Source organism: Cavia porcellus, unplaced genomic scaffold (genome assembly GCF_034190915.1).
Source record: "Cavia porcellus strain 051 isolate PalLab524CR breed Dunkin Hartley unplaced genomic scaffold, mCavPor4.1 scaffold_13, whole genome shotgun sequence".
Classification (NCBI taxonomy): Eukaryota; Metazoa; Chordata; class Mammalia; order Rodentia; family Caviidae; genus Cavia; species Cavia porcellus.
This window is the reverse complement of record NW_026947496.1, coordinates 23,598,933-23,621,953: the sequence shown is the minus strand read 5'-3', so window position 1 is coordinate 23,621,953 and position 23,021 is coordinate 23,598,933. Positions and strand designations below refer to the sequence as shown.

The following is a 23,021-nucleotide window of genomic DNA, read 5'->3' as shown; positions in this document are numbered from 1 at the left end:
GAAATAATTATGTCTCCTTTATGTACTTAAAAAACTTCTGGTTTTCCCTGGACACCATCCTGCTGCCTTCTTTAGGATTATTGCTTCCTGTTGCAAGAGACATGAGAGTTCAGAAGCTTTTCCTATTTAAACTAGATTTTCTTTTTGTTCATATCACCTTTTTACAGCCATGTTTTCATCACATGATAAGAAACAATGTAAATAATTGAGAGGATCCATCAAGAGACTCATTCCTAATAATGAAAAATTGCATAACTCAGTAAAAGTCAATTAAAAACCACAAACTTCAGAACCTTTTGATCAGTGAAGATTTATTGTTATAGAAGGCATCTAATACAACAGATTCCGGGGGCCAAAAATTTCAAAAGTTTTAAAAATGCAGTTAAAGCTCGACAATAAACTTGAGTAGGATTTATACAATATCAAAGTAATACTAGCTCTTTAAAATGAAAAATTATTTTTTCTCTTTTTAATATGAGATGTCAGGAATTTTAGAACCACCTTAGAAATAACATCCGCTGTGTAGGATACTTGTTTTCTATTTTCCTTGTGGGACTTTAAATGAGTCTTATTCTTTGGTCGTGCCTATGCAGTGAAAGTCTACAAATTAAATGAGAGAAATGAGGATTTTTTTTTCTTTGTGAAACTTAGTATCTAAATAACTGGAATAAGACAAAATGTTTCTATTATCTGGCTGCTTAAAGGATATAGCCAACAGGTTACTTGAATGTACTATCATATACGTGTAATTTTTTAAAAATACAAACTAGTTTTGTTTCTTTAGACATCAAATGCTGCTTGAATGGCCAAAAGTAAAATGCCAACTCTCTGAAACCAGTATCTGTAACACTTATTTTCCAATGGATTTTCACACCTCCAAGATAAATTTAAGGAGCAACATTCATCTTCAAAAATCAAATGTATCTAATCTCTTGTTTTGAGGTTAACAGCCCACCAGTGTGAGTTTTAAACTCTGCTCAAAGACTTAGGTAGGGTTCAGCAGTCAGGCATGACAAAGCACTGTGCCAACTAACAGTGCACACGTGACATGCTTCCTACTGAAATTAAACTGCCAAATAAAAAGGAGGAATTGTGCCCTTTTTAATAACAAAGAATGCAATCGTTAGAATTCTTCAGATTTGGAATTCCAGCAGTGTTCTAGTGTTTTCTTCTTGATATGTGACAAGAATGAATAATATCAAAAAATAAACATAAACCTCATTTAAATAAGCATTCCTTTAACTTTGTAAGGTTCAACATCAAATAGAACATTCTAAAAATTCAAGATCAGTAAAATAGAGCCGAGGAGAAAATATAACGGGAGTGGGGGCAGATATGCTGAAATGCTCTGACTGATCTCAACCTCTAACATTAACTCTGTTCATTTCTATTCAGGCTCGCCACTTCAGCGGACTACTAGGGACCATGATATTTCATATTCAAATAAATATTTGACTTTGACCTCATAAAAAGTCCCTTGGGTCTATAATACTTTTATTCTTGTATAATCTGAAACAAATCCTTTCCTCTTAAAAACCAAACAGAACACATTACACACACAGTTGACTATTTAGAAAGCACCCAATTAAATCCTACTTAATTCCTTTACTCTAAAAATTCCATCTAGCTGGTGTGTAAAGTACCCAACATATTAAATGTGTAATGTTCACAAACCCTGATGGTCTTATCTAACCTAGACAATATCGCCTTTCTTGTGAAGGGTCCTAAAAATGTTTCAAGGTTTAAAAAAAAAAAAAAAAAAAAGACCAGAAATCACAGTACAAGGCAGATAAATCTACTTTAATTCTCACATGTAAAAGTTACACATCACAAGAGGTTGGACAGTAGCTTAGCAGTAACTGACAGCTATAGTGAAAATCATTTTCATAAAAAAATAATCTAGATGCGGTCATCAGAATTTTTGGTCTACTTAATGTTTGAAGATCTTTTATCCCTGCTTGAAGGACTTGCCATTATGCCTTTTTTTCTCCCACTGTTGCCTATTAATTAATATTCTTTGGAGGAAGGAAAGCAGAAAATGTTCATTTCCAAGAGTCTGTCCTTTGGTAGCAAGCAGAGAATATTTTTCATTTGTATGATTTAAATAACCTGTACAGATATGAAACTTTGTGACATTATACGTTAGTGTAAACTGAAGAGTGACAAGCAATTTTTTTCACTCTGATAAAACAGCAGATTTTGTAAACTCCTTAAGGATCCAAGCATTTTCCCATTCTATTTGCAAAGTCATTCAGAATCCATTTTGACCTCAGTTAAAAACAAAAAACAAAACAAAAAAAAAACCACCCCTCAACACTCTATATATTACACTATAAAACCCTGCACTTAAAAACTGGTATGTTTTCAACATATGCACTTCAAATACAAAGATTTCAAGCTAAGTTAAAGAAAGCACATTTGAATGGACTCCGAACAAGTTTATTTGTGATTAAACATCTCATGCCGTCATGCAAGATCACACTACCTATCACTTTTACTTCCGAGTCTAAGATTCTGGGCAAAACAAAAACAAATTAAAAACAAAGTCAAACAGAAAAGACATTCACGATATCAACAGCTCTCCAATTGAGCTGAAAAATTATTTTCCAAAAGAAATATTCGCATAGATTAAAAAAACACACACATAATATTTACAAAAAATATTTAATTAAAAATATCTTATAATTACAGTAGTCTATTAAAGCATATACTTTCTCACACTTATAGAACATCTCTATATATATACATGGTATGAAATGTCACTCAATTATCTATACAATATGTAACATTCTTGCAGAGAAAAGAAAGTTCCCTGCCCCATTATAATCATCTATTTTAAACAATAGATGCAAAAAAAAAAATATCTACAATGCTCTGGGGTATATTAGTAAAGCTTCAAAACAAAAATTGCGCTCCTTGGTCACAAAGTAGCCTTCTAAAGGTTTATTCTTGATCTTCTATTTATCAGTCCTGTCACACTTAAGCTTAAAAGTTTAACTGCACCTCCAAAAAACACAGAAATGTACAATTCACAGCGGTTATGAGACAAAAGAGAATACGTATGTAAAAGGTTTATGAACGTGCAAAAAAAAAAAGATGAAAGTTTTTTGTTTTGTTTTGTTTTTTCCTCTCCCCCTCTCTTGGAATGACGAGCGAAAACGTTTCTAGATTTGCTGATTTAATTTTTTTCCTTTCCTCCGGTGGCTTTTCCTCTACCGTCTGCTCTTCCCCCTCCCTCTCTAGAGCTCCTGGCTCGGGCTCAGGCGGCTGCACACCTGTGGAAGAGGAATGAATAGAGGGGGTGTGTGAACCTTCTCGCTGCAGACTAACTGGCGCCACCGACCAAACTCAAGACATGCTTGATCAACAACCCAAAACAAACCACCAGGTCAGACAACACCCGCAGCCCGCGCCCGCGCCAGGCGCCAGGGAGGCCGAGGCTGCTGGGGAGCGTGGCGAGAGAACCCACCGCGCGTCCTTTTGGTGGGAGGACCAGCCGGGCAGCTCTCAAGGCCACCAGGTGCCCTCCAACGCGGGGCACAGGGAGGAGGACAGGGTGCGACCCTCGCCCACCCGAGAGAGAGAGAGGCACGGGGGCCCATTCTCCCCCGAGTGCACCCCGAGTTCCAAAGTGAAGCCCAGGTTCACTTGCTCGCCGGGTGGCAGCGTCAAAGAAGGTGTGCGTGTACTGGGGGAGTTTACATTCAGAAAAGCTGCGGGCTGAGAACACGGCGGTGCCTGGCACGGGAAGCCCCTGGGGAGGGGCGCCCTGCTGACCGCCCCGGAGACCGGCGACGCGCGCTCACCTGGACCGCGCGGCTCAGCGGCACAGAATGCTGTCGCCCTGCTTGTTCACCGCGCCGGCCTGCAACAGCAACCAACGCCGAGGGAGAGGTTAGCAGGCGCGGATCGCGCTCGGAAGCCGGGCCGGCGCGCCGACGCCCCAGCCCGTCCGTAGCCCGGGAAGCCCCCTCCGCGGAGCCGCAAGGTTCGGGGGCGCACAGCCCGAGTCCCGCCCCGCGCGCTTCCCGACCCCCGCTCACCCAACGCCGGGAGGAGAAAAGGAGGGGCTGTCACTCTCGGCTGGGAAGAGGGGATCCCTGCGTCCCGCCGCCCGCCCCAGCCCCGCGGGACCTCTCACCGGGTCGGTGTTGAGCGCTGTGAGCGGGGTTCGCGGTGGCGCGGCCGGACAGGTCCCCCCCGGGAGGTGCGGCGGCGCGGGCGGGGGCGGCTGTCTGAGCAGAGCCGGGTGCGTCTCCAGCGCGAGCTGCAGGTCCAGGATGTAGTCGATAACGTGCTGCAGGATCTCCACTTTGCTGACTTTCTTGTTGGGCGGGATGGTGGGCACCAGCCTCCGCAGGCGGCTGTAGCAGTCGTTCATATCGCACTGCAGGCACAGCGCCGGCTCGTCGGCCGCCGCCTCGGCCGCCTTGCAGCGCGCTGCCGCGGCCGCCGCGGAGCCGCCCAGGTTGTGGCCGTGCTCGGCCAAGCAGCGCAGCGCCAGCTCCCCGCCGCCGCAGCCCGACGGCGCCTTGCGGCCCGAGGGGCGCACGGGGCTCACCGCCTTCATGGCGCGCGCTCTGCGCCCTGCGCGAGCGGACCCGCCGCGGCGAGCTAGGCGGGCAGGCACGTTCCGGGCTCCCGCCCGCGGCCGGCTGCGCTCCCCTCGCCCGCGCGCTCGGGGCACCGAGGCTCCTCGACAACTGACAAGGGGGGTCGCTCGGGTTCGGCGAGGGGTCTTTGCTCAGTGGGCAGCACCCGGCCCAAACCAAAAGGCAAGAAAAATCAAAACCACCAGGGGTGGGAAAAGTAACCCACCCGGATACCCGAGTCACTCCTTTTAGGAGCGCAGACTCAGCCGGATTGCCGCCGCCACCGCTGCCGCCGCCGCCACTGCCACCGCGCGCCCCTCCGGCCCGCGATCTCCGGCTCCGTACCGGCTCCCCACCGCGCCTCCTCCACTCCGCGCTCGGCCGGCCGCGCAGCTGTATTTATAGAGCCGCGCGCCGGGGGCGGGGCCAGCGCGCGGGCCGGGTCCCCGCGCGAGCCGAGCCAGCAGAGCGGAGCGGGCCGGGCGCGCGGGCGAGCGCGGAGGGAGGCGGCGCGGGCGGGGGCTCCGGGCGGTGCTGGGAGGCGGGGAGCCGGGCCACCCGAGTGCGGGGATGGGCGGGGGTCGGGAGTGGCCAGCCAATCAGGAGGGCAATGCCACCTCCGGGAATGACGCTCGGGCCAATGGGAAGGGCACTCCGTTCCGTCAACGCCAGGGGTCGGGGTTCTGAGAAAGGAGAGCTGGGTGGGAGTCGGGCCAGGCTTGTGTGTGCCCTGGGGAGAGAAGAGAGAGAAGTTCCTGCGAAGAACTGCGGGAATGTGAGGCTGCGATCCTCGCTCCTCTGGCCCAGGCTGCCCAGCGCGCTGGGCCCGCTCGCTGATGCCAGCCCGCCTCCAGCGCGGCGCCCAGGGACCCGACCCACGCTCCGTCCCCGGGTTCCTGTGCCTTAGGAAAGACGGCTGTTCCACCTTTCCTGCTCCTCTGCCTTTCCCCTCTCGGGTTCATTATTCGCCTTTTCACAATTGTTGAAACCATAATGATGGAATGGAATGTGCAGTTCTTTCTTTCTTTCTTTCTTTCTTTCTTTCTTTCTTTCTTTCTTTCTTTCTTTCTTTCTTTCTTTCTTTCACGAAAGCTTAGCAAAAGGGAAAAGAATGCCAAATCAAACGCAGTATTGCATTTCCTCCTCCTTTTTGGAGGACATGTAAATCAAAACCGCGTCAGGTTTTCTTTTCACCCATCTAGGTGCAAATTTGGGCTGAAGAAATGGAATTGCACATAAATGACAGCACGTAAAAATTAAAAATGCATGGACACGGAATATTTAAAATTCCAGCATCACATGTAATATTAATCTATCCTTTGTAAAATTCATACCTGTAACTTAATTTAGGTCATTCGTGCACGGTTTCACGTATTAGCATACCCCGCTTTCGATGAGGTGATAAGCACACCCGGTCTCCCTCTCCCGCAACAAAGCGTTTGTGATAGATTTCTAAAGGAAGAGTCTTCCTTCAAGGGTTCAGAATAAAACTGCTCCAGGAACTCTGGTGGGGCGTTGTGTGCACCCTTTAAGCAGTCATTGAGCCCTGTAGGTGAAAAAGGAGCAGCAGAATTCTCAGTAACAGGGAAATGAGCGCTACCCTAGCCGACCCTCCTACCTTTAGGCGCCCTTGGAGACGAATTCACCCAAGAATTTCCGTCCTTCAGTACTTCACGTGGATTGGTGCTTTCCTTTCCCTTGATAATAGAGCGAAAGAAATGTGGACTTCATGCCTCCAGGGTTCCCTCTGCGGGGATTGCCTTTTCTTCTGGTCTGCCTCTCTCCCACAACTGAAATACCTGAACCAGGCAGGTATTTTGTTTAGCTATGAAGGTAGGCTGATTACACTAGTATCCTCAGAGCACATTCCTTTTTTCTGATGAAATGCGGAGCAACTTACTGCTGGTTTCACAGGTAAATACAATCATGTTCCTGTCCCCTAGTCCTTACACGTTCACTGTCTCTGATAATTATTTAGAAACAAATGCCCTTGTCATTTCCTTATTGCATACATAGTGTCCATGCAGATTTATCAGGAAAATCAGAATTATAAAACCTCAAAGGTTTGTTTTCTTCTAAAGGGGACAGGCTTAATCTTATGCATTCTAAAATTAATATAAATGCACACAGGGAGAATAGTGTGAGTTTAGATGGAAAATTTGAGGTGCGAATCCCATTGGGTTATCTTAGAGACTGTTTTGTCAGCACAGATGATAATGATAAATGAATACATGTACAGATGTTTAATGCTATCATTTTTTTCTCCTGTAGAGTCTAAACATTGTTTCCAAAGCAAAACTAAAGGTTTTTTTTTTCTCTTTGGTGAGATTTAACTATGTTAATATAACCAGGGCACATCTATGTTTGAAAATCTTGTATATCTCAACTTGATGTGAATGTAAATTTAACATATATATATATATATATATATATATATATATATATATATGACACAAATGAACAACCATATCCATCTTTCTGGATTTTGTTAAAGCTTCTGAGAGCCATGCCCTGGTGTGGAAGTGCCTAATGCCAAAGTTTCAGGTATGATGGAGGTGCTGTCTTTGAGGCATTGGCATAAAGTTAGGAAGGCTGAGCTACTGCAGGGACTGGGCGTCCAAAGGAATTTACTTCAGTCACCTGATTGTGGGTACTGAGGAAAAACTGTGATCTCCAAATCCTACCTGCAGAATAGGCAGAAGTAGTTATTGTATTCCATGTTTTGAGGGTTGGAAGACGTTAAAAATTAAAGAGTCACACAAAGTTTCATACAGTGGGAATGACGAATGCGATTCTATGCTTTTTGGTTCCTGAAAGTGGAGGGTACTAGCAGCTACACAATGTATGTTTTTGTATTCTTAGGCATAGGCATTTATGTGACATTAATGCTGACGTCATAAAAGACTCCTGGCACTGATGGTTCAAAAGAAGACTTTATTCGGCAATGACTAGATTTTGAAGCTTGCAAGCTACATTATTTCTACTATGCAAAGAAGGAAGTTTAGCTTGCTGGTGACTTCCTTGTACATCAGAGTGCTTTGTTCATGTTTGGAAAACTGAGATGGGCTAGCCCAAAGTTTATTGCCTTGGATGTACTAGAAATGCTCAAAACGTACCTCAAAAGGAAACTGGGACAAAACATTCATAGGAGAGCTGCTCGGAAGTCCTGGTAACCAGGCTCTTGTATCTATTCTGTCACTAGACAAAGTGATATGCAGCACTATCTCTGGAGGCTTTCTAAATGCCAAATAGTCTCTTGCTGAACCCACAGCACCCTGGCTCTTAGATTTCACAATCGCCCTGTGTTTACATGGAGCAAGGGTATCCAAGTATATTGTGCTGTTCAGCCCAAATGCCTTTTTAGGACTTGATACTTCTTTCTCTAAAGTCTGCCAGGAAACAGCGGGTGGGCGTAGATACACAGAAAAATATGTGTTCCCATGCCTTGGTCAGTCTCTAGATGTGAGTGGTCACTGAAGGAGCCACATGCATTCTTTCAGGGCAGAAGAAACCAGCATTTGCTTCTGCACGTCTTTTGCTCCAAAAGAACAAGTTGGGCAATGTGGCGATTCCAGCTCAAGGCTGTTTTAATCAGACAGCAGGCTTTGCAAACTTACTTGTGTTACCTTTGGATTGCTGATTTTGGTCCCCGGAACACTGATAACTTCTTGGTTTGCTGTCTTAGAAAAGGCTTATGGGAGGAGGATGTGAGCGAGATGGGGTCATCAAAAATGCCTTATTTCAGGAAGTTTAAAGGGGATTCTGTTTGAGAAGCAATTGACTTTTAAAAAGGCCTTGTTAGACAGATTAAGAAAAGAAAATGGGAAGAAAGATGCAACATTTTTACCTTAGGAGAGGGCATGGGGTCAGCAAGTCAGACAGCCTGGGCTTCAATTTTGGCTTCTTCGCTTGCTGCTTTGATACCATTATATTGGAGTCTTAAAAACCTGTACCTTTTGCATATGAAATGAAGATAAATGTATCTGATTTACAAGGTGTTTATGCAATATATACGCACTTGGTCTCATCATGGATCATTGTATTAATTCCTTAAAACAGGGTCTGGTGTGTAACAAATAGTGTTAAAATGTATTGTCAGTTTTGTGCAAATATTATCTCTCAATGGCTTTTCTTTTCATTCACGTAGTTTCTTTTGAGACATTGTTACTTCTGAGCAGTCCAATTTATCAATTTGTCCTTTTACAGATCATGTTTTTGGTATTGTATTTGTCTAAGAAATCTTTTAGAAAACAACGTAACAAAGATATTCTCTCATGTCCTCTAGAAGTTTTATACTTTTTAGGCTGGCTGTTTTTGTGGCGTATGCCTTCTGCATTTATATATGGTGTGCTGCACATAGAAGGGTCCTACATTACACTAGTATGTTTATGCTGTTGTCAAAGTGGCTTGTAATATGATTTTTTATACTAGGGTTTCATACTAGAGAGACAATACAATATTTACAAATGTTAGCCTGATTTATTCCACTTATGAGGATAGAGTAATCAGATCCAAAATGTGTAATAGATATTGTAATCATGAAAGGGAAAGAAAGTGCTCTAAAGAATATAACTGTATGTGTGTTTAAATGTGCAAGATAGATAACCATACTATTAAGTTTTTGTTCATCAAACAGAATGCTTTGTGCTGTCATTGTTTGATTGTCCATTTTTTATGCTTTGGTTTTGTAACTTGAACAACTACTTCTAAGATAACAATATGTAATTTATCAACTAGTAATTTTTACTGTTTTTTTGAAATTCTATATTATTTCTACTCTTTTTTTTGTTTTGTTTTTTTCTCTCAATAAAAAAGGTGGCTTGTAAAAGATAAACTAGTTATGAAGATGCCAAAGAGGTCAAGAACTTGTTTTAGTTCATCTTTATCCTTAAAAATTACAAGAATTATTATTCTTACTACTTAAAATTAACCCTACTAAACATTAATGTACATTTATCTGTACTCAGTATTCTGATTTTGCTCAGTTATTACCACAAGTGAAGTCTTCACTAAGAACTGTGCTATTCGTAGCACAAATTGTTAGATTCACCCAAGTGAAAGGATTTTTTACATTTTCTTTTCCTCTAAAAAGAGTTATAAATGATTCTAAAATACAGAAAAATCATACTTAAATGTATTTGAACTACTTAGAGGAAGGACACTGCCTGAACTGTAAATCCCTTCGCATCTTGGAATTGAATCCTGAATGTGGGTCCATCTCAGTAAAGCTGCCTTCAGCGAGAGAAGGAAGCTTTCCCATTTTGTTGATATCTAGGTCATGGCTCCTAAGACTGATACAATGTTCAAGACATTTTCAGTTTTTCCCCTGAGGAACTGTGCAGATATTTTTGTACAGCAGCACACAGCTGTCCTTAGTTGTGAGATGGTCTATGGCGTCTGTGAACTTCGTACGTATAGTGGAAAATGCCTGTGTGTAAAGCAGGTAAATGGTTTGAAAATATCACTTTTATGTGAAATAAAGTAGCATGTATTTTTTCTACTAGCAAAACATTTGCATCTAATCTCTAACATTCAGCTCAGATATAGGGATATAGATATAGATATAGATATAGATATAGATCTTTGTCGGTATTGGTAAGTCAGTGTATAGTTTAAACAAAACCACCTCAGGAGGAGTTACAGAAAAGCTGTTTTTCCTTGAAGATAATAAAGTCAAGTTTATTTAAATATTTAAATGCCAAAAGCTTTAATTAGTGATCTCTTCTTAAAATATAACTGTTTGGCAAAATAATGTAAGTTTGGTAAAGCGTTCATACTTTATCTGATGTAACAATTTTGCCACGTTTGAAACATCTTGTTCACTGAATCAACATTATTGTATGGTGCTCTGTTTATAGTATGTTTTAAAAATAAGTAAAATGAGTGTTACCAGGAAAAAATATGACAACAACTGTGACAAAGTGCAAAAATGCAAATATGTTGTCATCAAGGCCCGTGGGTGCAAGATTGGAGTCATATGATATCAAAATAACTTGTTGAAAACTTTTCTAACATTAGTCATCAGTGCATTCTTCTATGTTTATCAAGAATCTACAACTTGTAACATATTTGATGATTTTGCTTTTTGGCAGATTGCTAAGTGGATGGTGTTTGGCAGCTTCTATTCATGCCAGTTAACTGCCTACTCTAGTCTCTGGTTATGTAGTAGAAACAATGATAATATTTTCTTTATCTAGCTTCCAGTAAAGTCATCCTTGTATACCAAATGGCTTACATGCTTAAAACCTCTATATTATGCATTCTACCAAACCTAACTCCAACTCTTCTCTAAGACACTGCTAACTAATCTTCCTTTAAAGCTATTTCAATTGAATTGAAGTTGACTCAAGCCAATCCAAAACAAATATGTATTGTTCATCTGTTATATGACAGGACTGTGTTTAAAAAACAGTCCTTTAATCTTGTGGAGCCTGCTGTTTATAACATTTTTAAACAAATTAAAAATCAATTAATGCAAGGCAGTGTGTCCTTTGTACCAATTTGGGCATGGGCAGGGTACGGTGAAGGCAAACACCAAAGCTCCAGTCAAAGGACACTTCACAGAGGAAAAGTTGCAAGCACTGAATGCTGAAGAATGACTTCATCATTGGAAGATGTTCCTAGTAGCCGGAACAACATGTGCAGAAGCTTGGAGGAGTGAAACTGCAAGCTTCTCCCTAGTTCTCTGTGCTTCAGCTCAAACATCACTTTCCTTACGTTTGGTCAGTACTTCTCTTCTTCGTCTCACAACAGTCTTCCCATCTGGTGTCTTCCAATCCAGTCATCAGCTTGTTCAAAAAGGAATTCGTGATGCCTGCTTTCTTTTTCCAAGAAGCCGTTTACCCTTGATTTCCTGACTATAATTACTTAAATATGACATGGCTGATTTTCTAATTTGTAGTACAAGTATATACATATTGTAAAAATACTGGAGTATATAAACCAGAAGACAAAAATAAAGGCCATCGGTGAACCCAAAACTAGACATAAACTCTATTAATTTTTATTGTACATGCTTTTACTATATATTGTATTTTTTGAGCAGAAATTGTAGTGTGCAATACTTATGCTTGGAAATTTAGTTTGCTGCTTCATATAACATAGATATATTTCCTAAGCAATACCTCTCTGTGTCGTCATTTTCATGGTTGTGCAGTGTTCTCACTCATGGATGAGATATAGCTTATTTACAAAATACTTAATTACAAATATTATCACTGTTTCCATTTTCTCCTATGTGCTCTTATCATGTCTGATATACTTCTTTAATCTCAATAGTACATAATTACACAACAGTTTGCATTTGTTGATATGGGACTGTGCAATTATTTTCCAGCTACATCAGTGCTATGGCTTAGGTGTGTCCCTAAAATTCACATGTTGGAAGCTTAATCTTTAGTCATATCCTAATGGTGGGGTGTGAATGCATCATGAAGGCTCTGTCAGTCATGAGCTAATAGATTAATCCATTCATGAACTAATGAATTAATGGGATATTGAGTTAGTTATCATGAGAGTGGTTTCTTATTTAGAAACAAAACAAAACAAAAATCAGATTGGCCATCATTTTTGAGTCTCTTTATCACATGATGCCCTGTTCCACATTGGAATTCTAGAGTCTACACCAAGTGCACTAAGAATACTCTAACCAAATACAGAGTGTTGACCTTGGCCTTCCCAGTCACTAAAACTGTAAGAAGTAAATTTGTTTTCTTTATGAAGTATTTGGTCTTAGGTATTTTATTTTAGCTACAGGAAACTGACTAAGACAGGATTGTATGTTTTCGGTCTTGCATAAAGTCAAAGGGTGTTAGAAAGTAAGTCAATTCTTCTTTATGTTTTATAAACCAGTAAATGGAGTTATTCCAATGTTTATAGGACTGCTTAGATGGATTGGCAAAATCTGCTTGGATGATACCATAATGAAGGTGACCTGCAGGTCTCCCTAATGTTCAGGGAGTGGGCCAGCCTGCTGTAACTAGAGCTGAATAATAGTAGATCCACTGGATCAGCTGATGTCACAAGAAAGTTCCAATCTACTTAGCCAGAAGTTTTAGAAAAGCTGCTAAAACTTTAAATTGCAACTTTGCTAGAGAATCTGTCTTAGACTCTTTCTGGTCACCGGAATTAATACCCAACACTCACAAGGAGAGGTTTGTTTTGGCTTACATTTTTAGCCCATGGTCAGCTGGGTCCAAGAAAGAAAGCAGCATGGTGGAAGGGCATGGAAGAAGAAAGTTGTTCACAACTGAAGAATTAGGAAGCAGAACAAGCAAAGAGAGGAGTCACAGAGAGAGATGCATACGTCCAGGGCATATGGCCAGTGTGACTCTTCTGACCAGGCCCTTCCTGTAGCCAGGTCCCACTCCTAGCACCACACTCAGCTACTGAACTCAGTAGTGGATAAATCTAATGTGTGCAGCAGCCCCATGAGCACTTCTGCAGGCCCCAGTTCTGAACGCATGAGGCTTTGGGGGACATTCTAGATCGAAGCCATAACATCTTTTCAGGAAACTGATGGGGACAGAAAGTCTGCAACAAGAAGATGAAGTGCAACCTATACAATGCGTGAGGTCATGTTAGAGCTTCTGCTGCTCTTGGAAGTCCTCCCTCTCTACTAGAGGTTCGTTACTAGACCAAATTTCCTATTCCTTTCTTCTGACTCTTTATTTCCATGTTAAAGCATCACCTGCAACCAAAACGTAAATGTAGGTATGAGCGTATCAACAGTAAAGTTTATGTCTTTTCTGCACACCGACTGATCGCCCCTGTTAGCTCAAGGCATTTTATTTCCATAGGTCAAACCAGTTTTCTTTTGAAGTGCATAGTGATCACCTTACTTGTAATCTTATAACAAAAAATAAACTGTAGTAGTCAAAACAAAATAGAGACAAATAAAGAGGGAAGCAATTTTTATTTAGTCTTTTTAAGAGGTTTGAATGATCATTCATTTGACAGTCACATACAGAGCCATGTAACTTAGATAGGTATAGGGACTCATAAAATAATAAGAGTTTAGAAATGGCTAATATACTGTCAATATAATTTGTTTAGGTTGGAAAAATCTGTCTTAAAATTGAAATATCCTTAAGGTAAAAATGACTTTATTTTCTGAATTGGAACATGATCAATGTTTCAACTTTCTGCTGAGACAGTTTTATAATCCAGGTGGTCGGGAATCTGTTATTTAATTTCTGAAAAGACATACAGTAGCAATTACAGAAGGGTCCCCTTCATAGTGCTGGGGTGTATTTTGTGACCACTGAGCTCCTGAGGCATCTTTGTATCTGCTCTGGCAAGCTGAGGGTGGCTGTTGGAATAGTACGTGACAGAAGAGAGAGAGTTGGCTCAAGTTTCCTTGCTGTTCTCATTTCCTTGTGTAAAAAATTCTACATCTAGAATGATACAGTTTCACTTCTTTCCCACTTTATTTTTGTAATTCTACCAGTGACGATAATGCTTTCTGAATAAAGGCTATTTTGACATCTCAGGAGCAGAACTCGTACTAGTGATTGGGAAATATCCAAGCACTAACGGAAAAAAAATAACCACACTTCTCAGAGATAAGAGAGGAAAGAAAACACAGAGGGGTCCAGGTCAGACATAAGGAAAATAAATGCAAGGAGCCAAAAGATGTTAGAGATGGTGTTTTGAATCAATGTGCTATTTAAATGGCGGTTGCTGGAACATAATATGTTTACTAGAAAAACACAAAGGATTTACTCTATATTCAGATATTTAAACTGAAATATTATCGTCTGTGTGTGAGGCTGAACTGGAAATTATTTAAGTCCATTCCAAATAAATATAATTCCATGGCCTTCTTACATCACTAAGCATGCTATTTTCTCTTAATTTGAAGTCTCCAATTAGCTTTGCAATTGCAGACATAGTAAAATGCTTCACTAGTCTGCACTTTTAAATACCTAATACCACTTTAGTGCAAGTAGGAAGAGATACACTGGCATGCTGGTGGTGAAGGTACTTGGCCTATGTCAATAACACTAATATTTCATCTTGTAAAAGATCTAACATTTATTTTAAAGTGTCCAGTTCATTGTGTGCATACCTCATACATTACCATCCAGCACAATAGGCTCTCCTATAAGTTGGAAGACATTTAGTGACTGTGTTGTTGAAATACAATGAATAGTTCTAAGTTACCAATTCTGATTTCCATGAATCACCCAAGAAAGCCAGTCCCATTACTCTGTAGTCCTATTGCTTAGTCAAAATCTGGTTAATTTCCATTTCTAAAGACTATCTATTTGTAAAAAGAATTTCTGGAGACTCACTTCATGTACATGCTGAGTATTGTCAAACTGGATCTTCCAATTAAATGAGGAAACAGTTTCTCTACAACTATGGTACTTTAGCTCCCCAGTTTAGAGAAGTATATGTATTTACTCTTGCATCTTTCCAATTATCTAAAGTAATTAACCCTTGAAGATTCCTTAATACCTTGTATCATTACTCATTTATTGGTTATCAATCTGTTCTAGGTACTTTCATTTCCTGTGGAGATCACAACCCTCACAGTAACAATATGGTCTTAGTCTGTTTTGTGCTCTGTAATAGAATATCACAGACTGGATAACTTATAATGAAAGGACTCATATTTGCGGCGGTCCAATATCAAGATGCTACTGTCTGGCCAGGACCTTCTTGCTGTGTCCTTCCGTGGCAAAAGGGCAAAGAGAGGGCAGAGGAAAATGATCACCTGACAAAGACCAAATCAGCCCTTTCATAAGGAACCTACTCCTACAATAATCAGTCCACTCTCATAATAATGACATTAATCCACCCATGAGGGAAGGGACTCAGTGACACAACATCTCTTCTAAATCCCATCTATTAGCACTTTGTATTAGAAATCAAGTACCCAACACATTAACTCAGGGAGTCACATTCACACCACATCAAATACACCTATTTTATCCTGACTAAAACCTTCTTTGGGATGACATTGTACAAATCTGAATTATTTTAAGGATGTGGTAGAATAAATACTTCTAGATTAAAAATCATTGACAAAAGTAATGGTACTGATGAAATGATAGGAATTGAAATTTGGCTAGCTGGTCCCCAGTGTGGACCTGTGCAACAATCTCCCGAGTGAGTGCTTAAATGTAGGTAGATTTCTGAGGACCTCTCTGCTGATAATTTAGTTTAGGTGATTCTGATGCAGGACCTCAAACACCATATTAAAAAACAAAACAAAACAACACTCATGACTCTGAGGAAGGAAGTTTACAAGTTTGAGCTCAACTTGAGCAACTTAGTGACTTAGTGAGACACTGTCTGAAAATAACTAATAAAAAGGGCTGACCTTGTAGCTCAGTGCAACGGACCTGAGTTCAATTCCCAGTGCCACAAACACCAGTAAGTTTATAGATACATTTAAACAAACAGTGTGCAAGGCAGATTTTATCATGATCATAGGTACATGTGGATAATTTGAGACCAGTTTTTGAGTTATTTGTGCAGCAATTGCACAAATAAACAGGAGAAAACCAAAAGGATCTGGGTGGTGATGATGGTGATGATGACAGTATAGTGGTGACAGTATATAGTACCTGCTGTTTATTGAACTGTACTCAGTTCAGGAAATTTATTTACTACTTTACTATGTACTGCACACTACGGAGCAGCTTTACATAGAGATATAATGTTTACTTTTGCAACGATCCTGAAAGATTTATCTCAAAACGAAAGATTACATGAGATCAGCTAGCAGTTACCATCAGTGGAATAATTGCTAAGAACTTCATTTATTTATTTTGGTACCAAGGATTGAACTCATGACCTTGCACTTGCCAGGTGGGCTCTTAAGCCACTGAGCTAGATCCCGAGCCCAGTGCTAAGAACTTTAAAGGAGCAAAACAAGTCCATCAGAGGCAAAGAGATTAATAACCTATATCTACAGCTTTATCAATATCAATAAGGTGTATATACTCTTACAATTTTAATCTACTGCATCCTTAGTAGAAATTTTAGGATACTGGCATATTTTCACGCTTAGTATCAAGCTAGGTGTGGTTAAGGGAGAAACTGTTAAAAATATATTTTTGAAAAACTCCATGATGAGCAGGGTAAACTGGTTCTCCAAATATAGCCTCTTAGGAGAGAAAGGAGGAGTAGGCTTACCCAGCCAAGTTTCACTTTGGAAAGCTCCCAGGTCAGTGTAGCAGAGCAGCAGCTTTGGCACCATCGCTGATTGTAGCCAGCAAAAGCGAGGGTGGAGCCCTTTCCTGACAATGAAAACTCTTCACAGAGTTCAGTGAGAACAACATGAGCTCACTCCCTAAAAAGATCTCAAAATTCAACAGAATTATAAATCATGAGAAACAGATTATTCACTCTGGTACTTCATTTTAAAAACCTAAGTTATCTAGAACAGTTATTCTTTGAAGGAACGGAACCACTGCAATATAATGCTAGCTGAAGATAAAACCCACTGATATGGGAGGAAATATGATTTATAATCTGTAAAATAGCCTAAAATTTCATTTGTTGGAGTTCTGAGGAACTCGTGAGACCAGGTCCCTGATGCTTGTTGCAGGACCAGCTCTGCTCCTTGCAGCCTCTAGTAAGGCTCCCCTGATCTCTGCTTCATCTCCTCAAAGCCACGAGAGTGCTGAATTTGTAACACTGATTTATAATCTTCCATTTACCCCAATTGTCGTGATTCTAATTAATTAACAAGCTTGTTGACATGAAGTCTGGTTTTCAAACAAATTTGTCATAGGCCATCATGACATAGGCCTTCTCTGAAATTGGTAGCAATTCCTTCCAGCTAGTTTTTAACTTACAGTCGGCAGAATGTTGAAGGACAAAGGGAAAACTGCTGGTGAGTTTGGACTGCTCTAGAATATCAGAGCAGAAGGAGGAAGAAGGCTCCTGTGATCATCCAGGCTTTGGCTAAAGTGATTCAAGGAGGCTTCGCAAAGTGTATTTTGTAGAATTGGCCTATGATTTCATTTGACTATGTGTTACAGAAGAAAGAGAAGTTGGAGCTAGTTCTGTAAAGTTTGGTCTTAACAACTACAAAGACAGAGTTGACATTTGTTGATAAGAACTGTACAAGGATCAGGTTGGAGGAGGAACAGTTGGTTTTGTGCATATTAGAGATGACTACTAAGCCAGCAGTGGTGGTGCATGCCTGTAATACCAGCCCTCTGGAAGGCTGAGGCAAAAGGTTTACAAGTTTGAAGCCAGCCTGGCCAACTTAGCAATTAGCAAAGTTCTGTCTCAGGAAACACACACACACACACACACACACACACACACACACACACACACACTTGAAACAGTACCAGAGGCTGAAGATGTAGCTCTGCATGAAGGCCCTGGTTCAATTCCATGTACATGCTTTCTTGACATCTAAATGGCAGGGTTGAGTAGGTAACTGGACATAAAAATCTAGAGACCAGGGTGGTGTTTATGCTAGGGATATAAATTTGGTATAATCATCCCCATGCAGTGGTATATAAAACTGTAAGAGTGGACCAGGCCTTCCAGGGAGAGCAGCTAAGTAGGGAAGAGATCCAAGGTCTAAGACCAATTCTGCATCACTTCAGGGATCAGGGGTTGGGGAGAAAAGAAAGAAGCAGCCACAGAGTGTGAGGGTGTGGCCATTGAGAAAGGGAAGGCAAGTGGAGAAGTTGCTTTAGAGCAGAGAGTGACTCAGGTTAGATCTGTTAGTATGATGCGGGCTTAAAGAAGCTTCACAAACAAGGAAAACGCCCCTCAGCAGCGGGAGGCACATGACACACCTCACCTTGTGCCCTTGGACAGTGAGCACATGAATAGAAGGAAGCTTTTGAATTTGATGCATTCAGATTATAGATAAATAAGAATCTATCAGCTTGAATAAAATAAAACATTACTACTTACTTTTAAATTTCAGTCTGGTAGGGAACTACCTTAGTTTCATTCTCATTGCTTGGAAGAAAATGTTTGTTTTGGCTCAAAGTTTTTTTTTTTTTTTGTTTTTTTTTTAATGTTTCAATCCATAGTCCGGCTCCACAGCAGGGTGGTGTGGCAGAGGAGAATCATCTTACTGCATTGTGTCAGGAAGCAGAGAGAGGGATCAAGGGAGGAGGAGGGACCCTTCCAGGCCAGGCTTCCAGTGACCCGTCTCCTCCAAATCACTTTTAGCTATAAACTCATCAATGGACTAATCCAGTGATAAGTATCACACTCCTATGATCCAGTCACTCCCCAAAGCTCCACCTATGAGCACATGAGACTTGGGCGGACCTCTAAATATAAAAGGTACCATTTCGTAATTTCTCCATAGAAATTTTGTTTTTGTTTTTGTTGTTGATACAGCTGCCCCATGTGTCTGCTCTGCAAGTAGACAAAATCTTATAGAACAATATTTTCAAAACTCTCTAAGTGCAAAAAATTTTCTTTCTTTTTATTACTTACAGAAGCATATCCTCAGATTTCTTTGTAAATAGAACACATGAAATGAATAAATGTACTCTAACCATGTGTCCCAAGACTAAGGGATGCATTCGAGGCTCAGTGAGGCATAGCATTCTCTAAGCATGTTTACACCGATGCTCAGATCTGTAATTTTAAACTTCTCCTTGCTCCTACCTTGGAAGAACCTCTGATGGTTTAGCCCAGGGAACATTATTAAGGTGCTTGCCAGATGGTCTTTCAGGTCACTCATTTTTTTTTCTATTTTCCCAATTGTAAGCAGAAAACAACTCTGTCAGCTTCCAGGGAAGTGGGTGTAATTTCCTTACTTATCTAGTCACTTTGCAGGGGCAAAAAAAATGCCCCTCACCTTGTCTTTCCTATGAGTCTCTCCTCCTTTGATCCTTTTTTGCATCTTGACCTCAGATTCCAATTTGTGAGAATAGTTTTGTAGTAGAAAGAGAATGTTCTTGGTAGGTTTGGGGAAAAAAGACTAGATCACTAATAATTTTATTATCACGCTTAGAATTTCATTTTTATTGTTGGGATATCTTTGGGAGACATAATTGCATTCATCTTGAGGAATGTGTGCATATACAGAATAGTATCTTGATTATTCTTCAACCATCCTGTTTCTTAGCATTTCTCTTTTATTTTTCTCTTTAAATTATTTAGATTTTGGATTTCTCTGTAGGTGACATATTCTCTAAACATAATTCTCTCCACCTTCTAACATCTTAAAACATACTTTTTCTATCTGGAATAATTGTAGATGTGAAGAAAAGTTTTTAAAGATAAAACAGGGAGTTCCTATACCACGTTTACTCTGTTTTTCCAGATGTTAACATCTTATACAACCATGAGACATTTATAATGAGTAAGTAGTTACATTATTGTGAACTGAACTATAGATGTCGTTGAATTTCACCAGTGTTTTCTCTAGTGTACTTCTGTTATTTTATGATGCAACCAGGGATTCCAAATGGCATTTAGATCATTTTTTAGGACCAGAGTTAGAGATATAAAGACTTTAGATCTAATATATGATTGAGATTTGCAATCAGAAAGGGTAAATAGAAATAGCACAGATGTAAGCTCTGGAAAAACCTGGACTTCAAAAAAAGTAGCTGTACCTATGTTTTATATCAAGCAGTTCATATATAACTTTTTGATGCTACTGTCAGGACAGCTTATGTTTTCCATTATTTCCATGACCCAGCAAGATTTCTTTCAAGCCAAATGATAGTGAAAATACTATTAATATGATATACTTTTGAACTCAAATGAGGGAAAATATCTATGCAAAATTTTGCATCTGCATCTCAAGAAAATATTTGCATAATATTCTGGGAAATACATAGGTGTTGCCTGTGTACCTCATCTCCTTCTAGGCTATCCCTTTACCCTTGAACTTTGGCCACATTAATTATCACAGTGTTTCTTTAATACATTCATCCGAAACATGCATCGAGAACCAGTTAAGTGCTGGGATTGAGCTAAACTGTATGGATCCTATAGTCTTTTGGATGGACCCAGACAAGATCAACATGTTTTACTGCATAATGAAGAGGTGATAATGAAGTATTCTTTGGTTGCTAAGGGAAGAACTACAGAAGGCATGCATGAGGCAGGAAAAACCCATGCAAAGAGATGGAGTGGGGTGTGGTACCTGGTCTTTTGGGTGTTCCTGTCTCACTCTAGTGCAGCCTGGGAGACATGGTAGGAACTGAAACAGTATGTGTGGGTGGAGGCTTAGCATAATAAAGATTTTGGATGACAGTCAAAGGATCTGTAATTGTCCCTGACAAATAAAAAAAAGGGAATCTAGTCATGTTTGTGTTTTGGAAAGAACAGTCTAGAAATGAATTGCAGAAGGAAAGGATGTGAGGCAGGAGAAATTAAGAGAGAACTTTGAGATGGATTAGATCCCGTAATTCTATGAGGATCTCTTGTGCCTTCGTTACTTGGGCAATACTTAAAGCATCCTTTTACGAGTAGGTTTAAATCCTGCTTCCTCTGAGAAGGCTTTTCCCCCTTCCTTTCCAGACATATCTAGTCACTTACTTCCTACCTCTTTGTTCATAGCTCAATTATAATGTTTATTGTGAGGTGTTGCAAGAACTGTTTTACATGTCTGCTTCCCACCCATGATGAGCCTCTCTAGGTCACCGCCTGTATCTTATTCATCTTGGCATCTTCAGAATTTAGGACAGGTTTCGTACAGGGCATTTGTTAAAATACTGTATCCACGTTGCAGGAAATGGAATGAATAGCCAATCATGGATAGAATGCAAGAGACGTTTGACCTTTTCCTCTAAAACTGAACAATCACTATTACTCAAATGAATTTTTGCAAAATTACATCCACAACCATTTAATTAGTTCAACTGATGAAAAAAGAGAATGAACCTCAAAGAAGAAATTGTGAGTCTTTAAGTAACTGACATGGATTACAATAGTTTGCCCATACTGTAGATAATCAAAACTCAGAGTTACTAAGAAGAGAAGAATTTATGGAAGCAAAGTTGTTACAGAATACATTATAAAAATCAATATTGTGCAATTTAGTTCAATTACAGTATCTAAACAGAAATTTTGTTTAGTTTTATGTTACCTAATTTTTATTATAAACCAAGTATCTTAGTTTTTATTGGAATTATGTGTTTTTATTAAAAATAAATAAAAAGAATTGATAATGCATGATATCATTCTCCAAATAAATGTCTAGATGGTTTTGGATGAATCTTCTCACTGTAAATAGGTAGTAGAGCTGGAGTTAATACTAAAGAAAATGAAAATTTGAAAATATTGCAGAACTAGCAGGGCAGTGAGACACAGTGGAGTTAAGATGGGGAGAAGATAAAGGTTCACAGGGATTGTTACTATTTCCTGTTGCTGTATCAAAATACCTGAGATGTTCTGACTTATAAACAATAGAGATTTGTTTTAGCTGATGTTTCTGCAGGCTGAGAAGTGCAAAGTCTCAGTGCCAGCTTTTTTTCTGTTTCTAGTCAGGTAGCGGGTTTGTTGTGCTGTTTTGACTCATGATGGAATACAGAAGGCCCCCCACCAAACACCTTGCTTTACAATAATCCAGTATTTCCATCGCTAATCCTGTCCTATGAGAACTGCACCAATCCCTCATAAAGGTCCCATCGCTTTTTAACACTACAATATTTGGAATCAAATTTGAATACAAGTTTCTGAGAGACAAACCACATTCACACCACAGTAGAGGTGAGGCTTATCTTTCCTAAAAGCAATTGTTGATTCTGAGAGCTGTAATGCAGGGGATGAAAACAGAAAGCTTTGGATACTCACGCAACTAGAAAACCAAAAATAGAAGGCCAATGTTTGCCAAGCAATAGAGGTTTTGGTAAAATACTTCAGGTAATCAGCTCAGAGTCAGAAGAGCCAGTGATAACACTGTATTGGAAATAGACTAATTCTCAGAGGAACTGAAGCTCCATTTAGGATGATATTCAATCACTAACTAGATTAAAGTGTTTTTAGGTGCTAGTTCCCTTAGCTTAGCTGCCTGTCAATAGCATGTGTATATTCTATCTGGAGGGATATAGCACTGTATAGAGTCTCTTGATAATTTTCACACACACAGAATATCTGGCAATAGAAAGTAACCAAGCAAACAAGGAGACAGGATGTGACCAAAACCCAAAAGTAAACAGCCAAAACAGATCCACAGTGAGATCCAGATAATGGAGCTTTCAGGAATCAGTGCTAAAACAGTAATCACTTCTTTTTCAATAATAATTTAAATTGCAGAGAGCTAGAAATGAACCAAAAATTTTAAGAGAAAAACAACTGATGACCCATAAATATATGCATATATATAATCATTATGTGGGAAATAAGATTATTGAGCATTGTTGTAAACATTTTGCATGCAGAGGTACCAATGCAACGGCACACTGCAGTGAGCTTAGTTTATAATACGGCATTAAGGAGTTGGAATTAATGATGAAACATTTCTTTATGGAT

The 23,021-nt window shown here is 40.1% G+C and overlaps 1 protein-coding gene across 1 annotated transcript; it reads right to left on the bottom strand.

The window, feature by feature from the left end:
• Nucleotides 1-1,773: 1,773 nt before the first annotated feature.
• Id4 (inhibitor of DNA binding 4) lies at nucleotides 1,774-4,714 on the bottom strand. Its single transcript, XM_063259942.1, has 3 exons — nucleotides 4,142-4,714; nucleotides 3,807-3,865; nucleotides 1,774-3,275 (listed from the first exon to the last, which is right to left on the bottom strand). The coding sequence occupies exons 1-2, from the start codon at nucleotides 4,568-4,570 to the stop codon at nucleotides 3,821-3,823; spliced, it is 474 nt and encodes a 157-aa protein (XP_063116012.1). The 5' UTR covers nucleotides 4,571-4,714; the 3' UTR covers nucleotides 1,774-3,275; nucleotides 3,807-3,820.
• Between the last annotated feature and the right edge of the window lie 18,307 nt (nucleotides 4,715-23,021).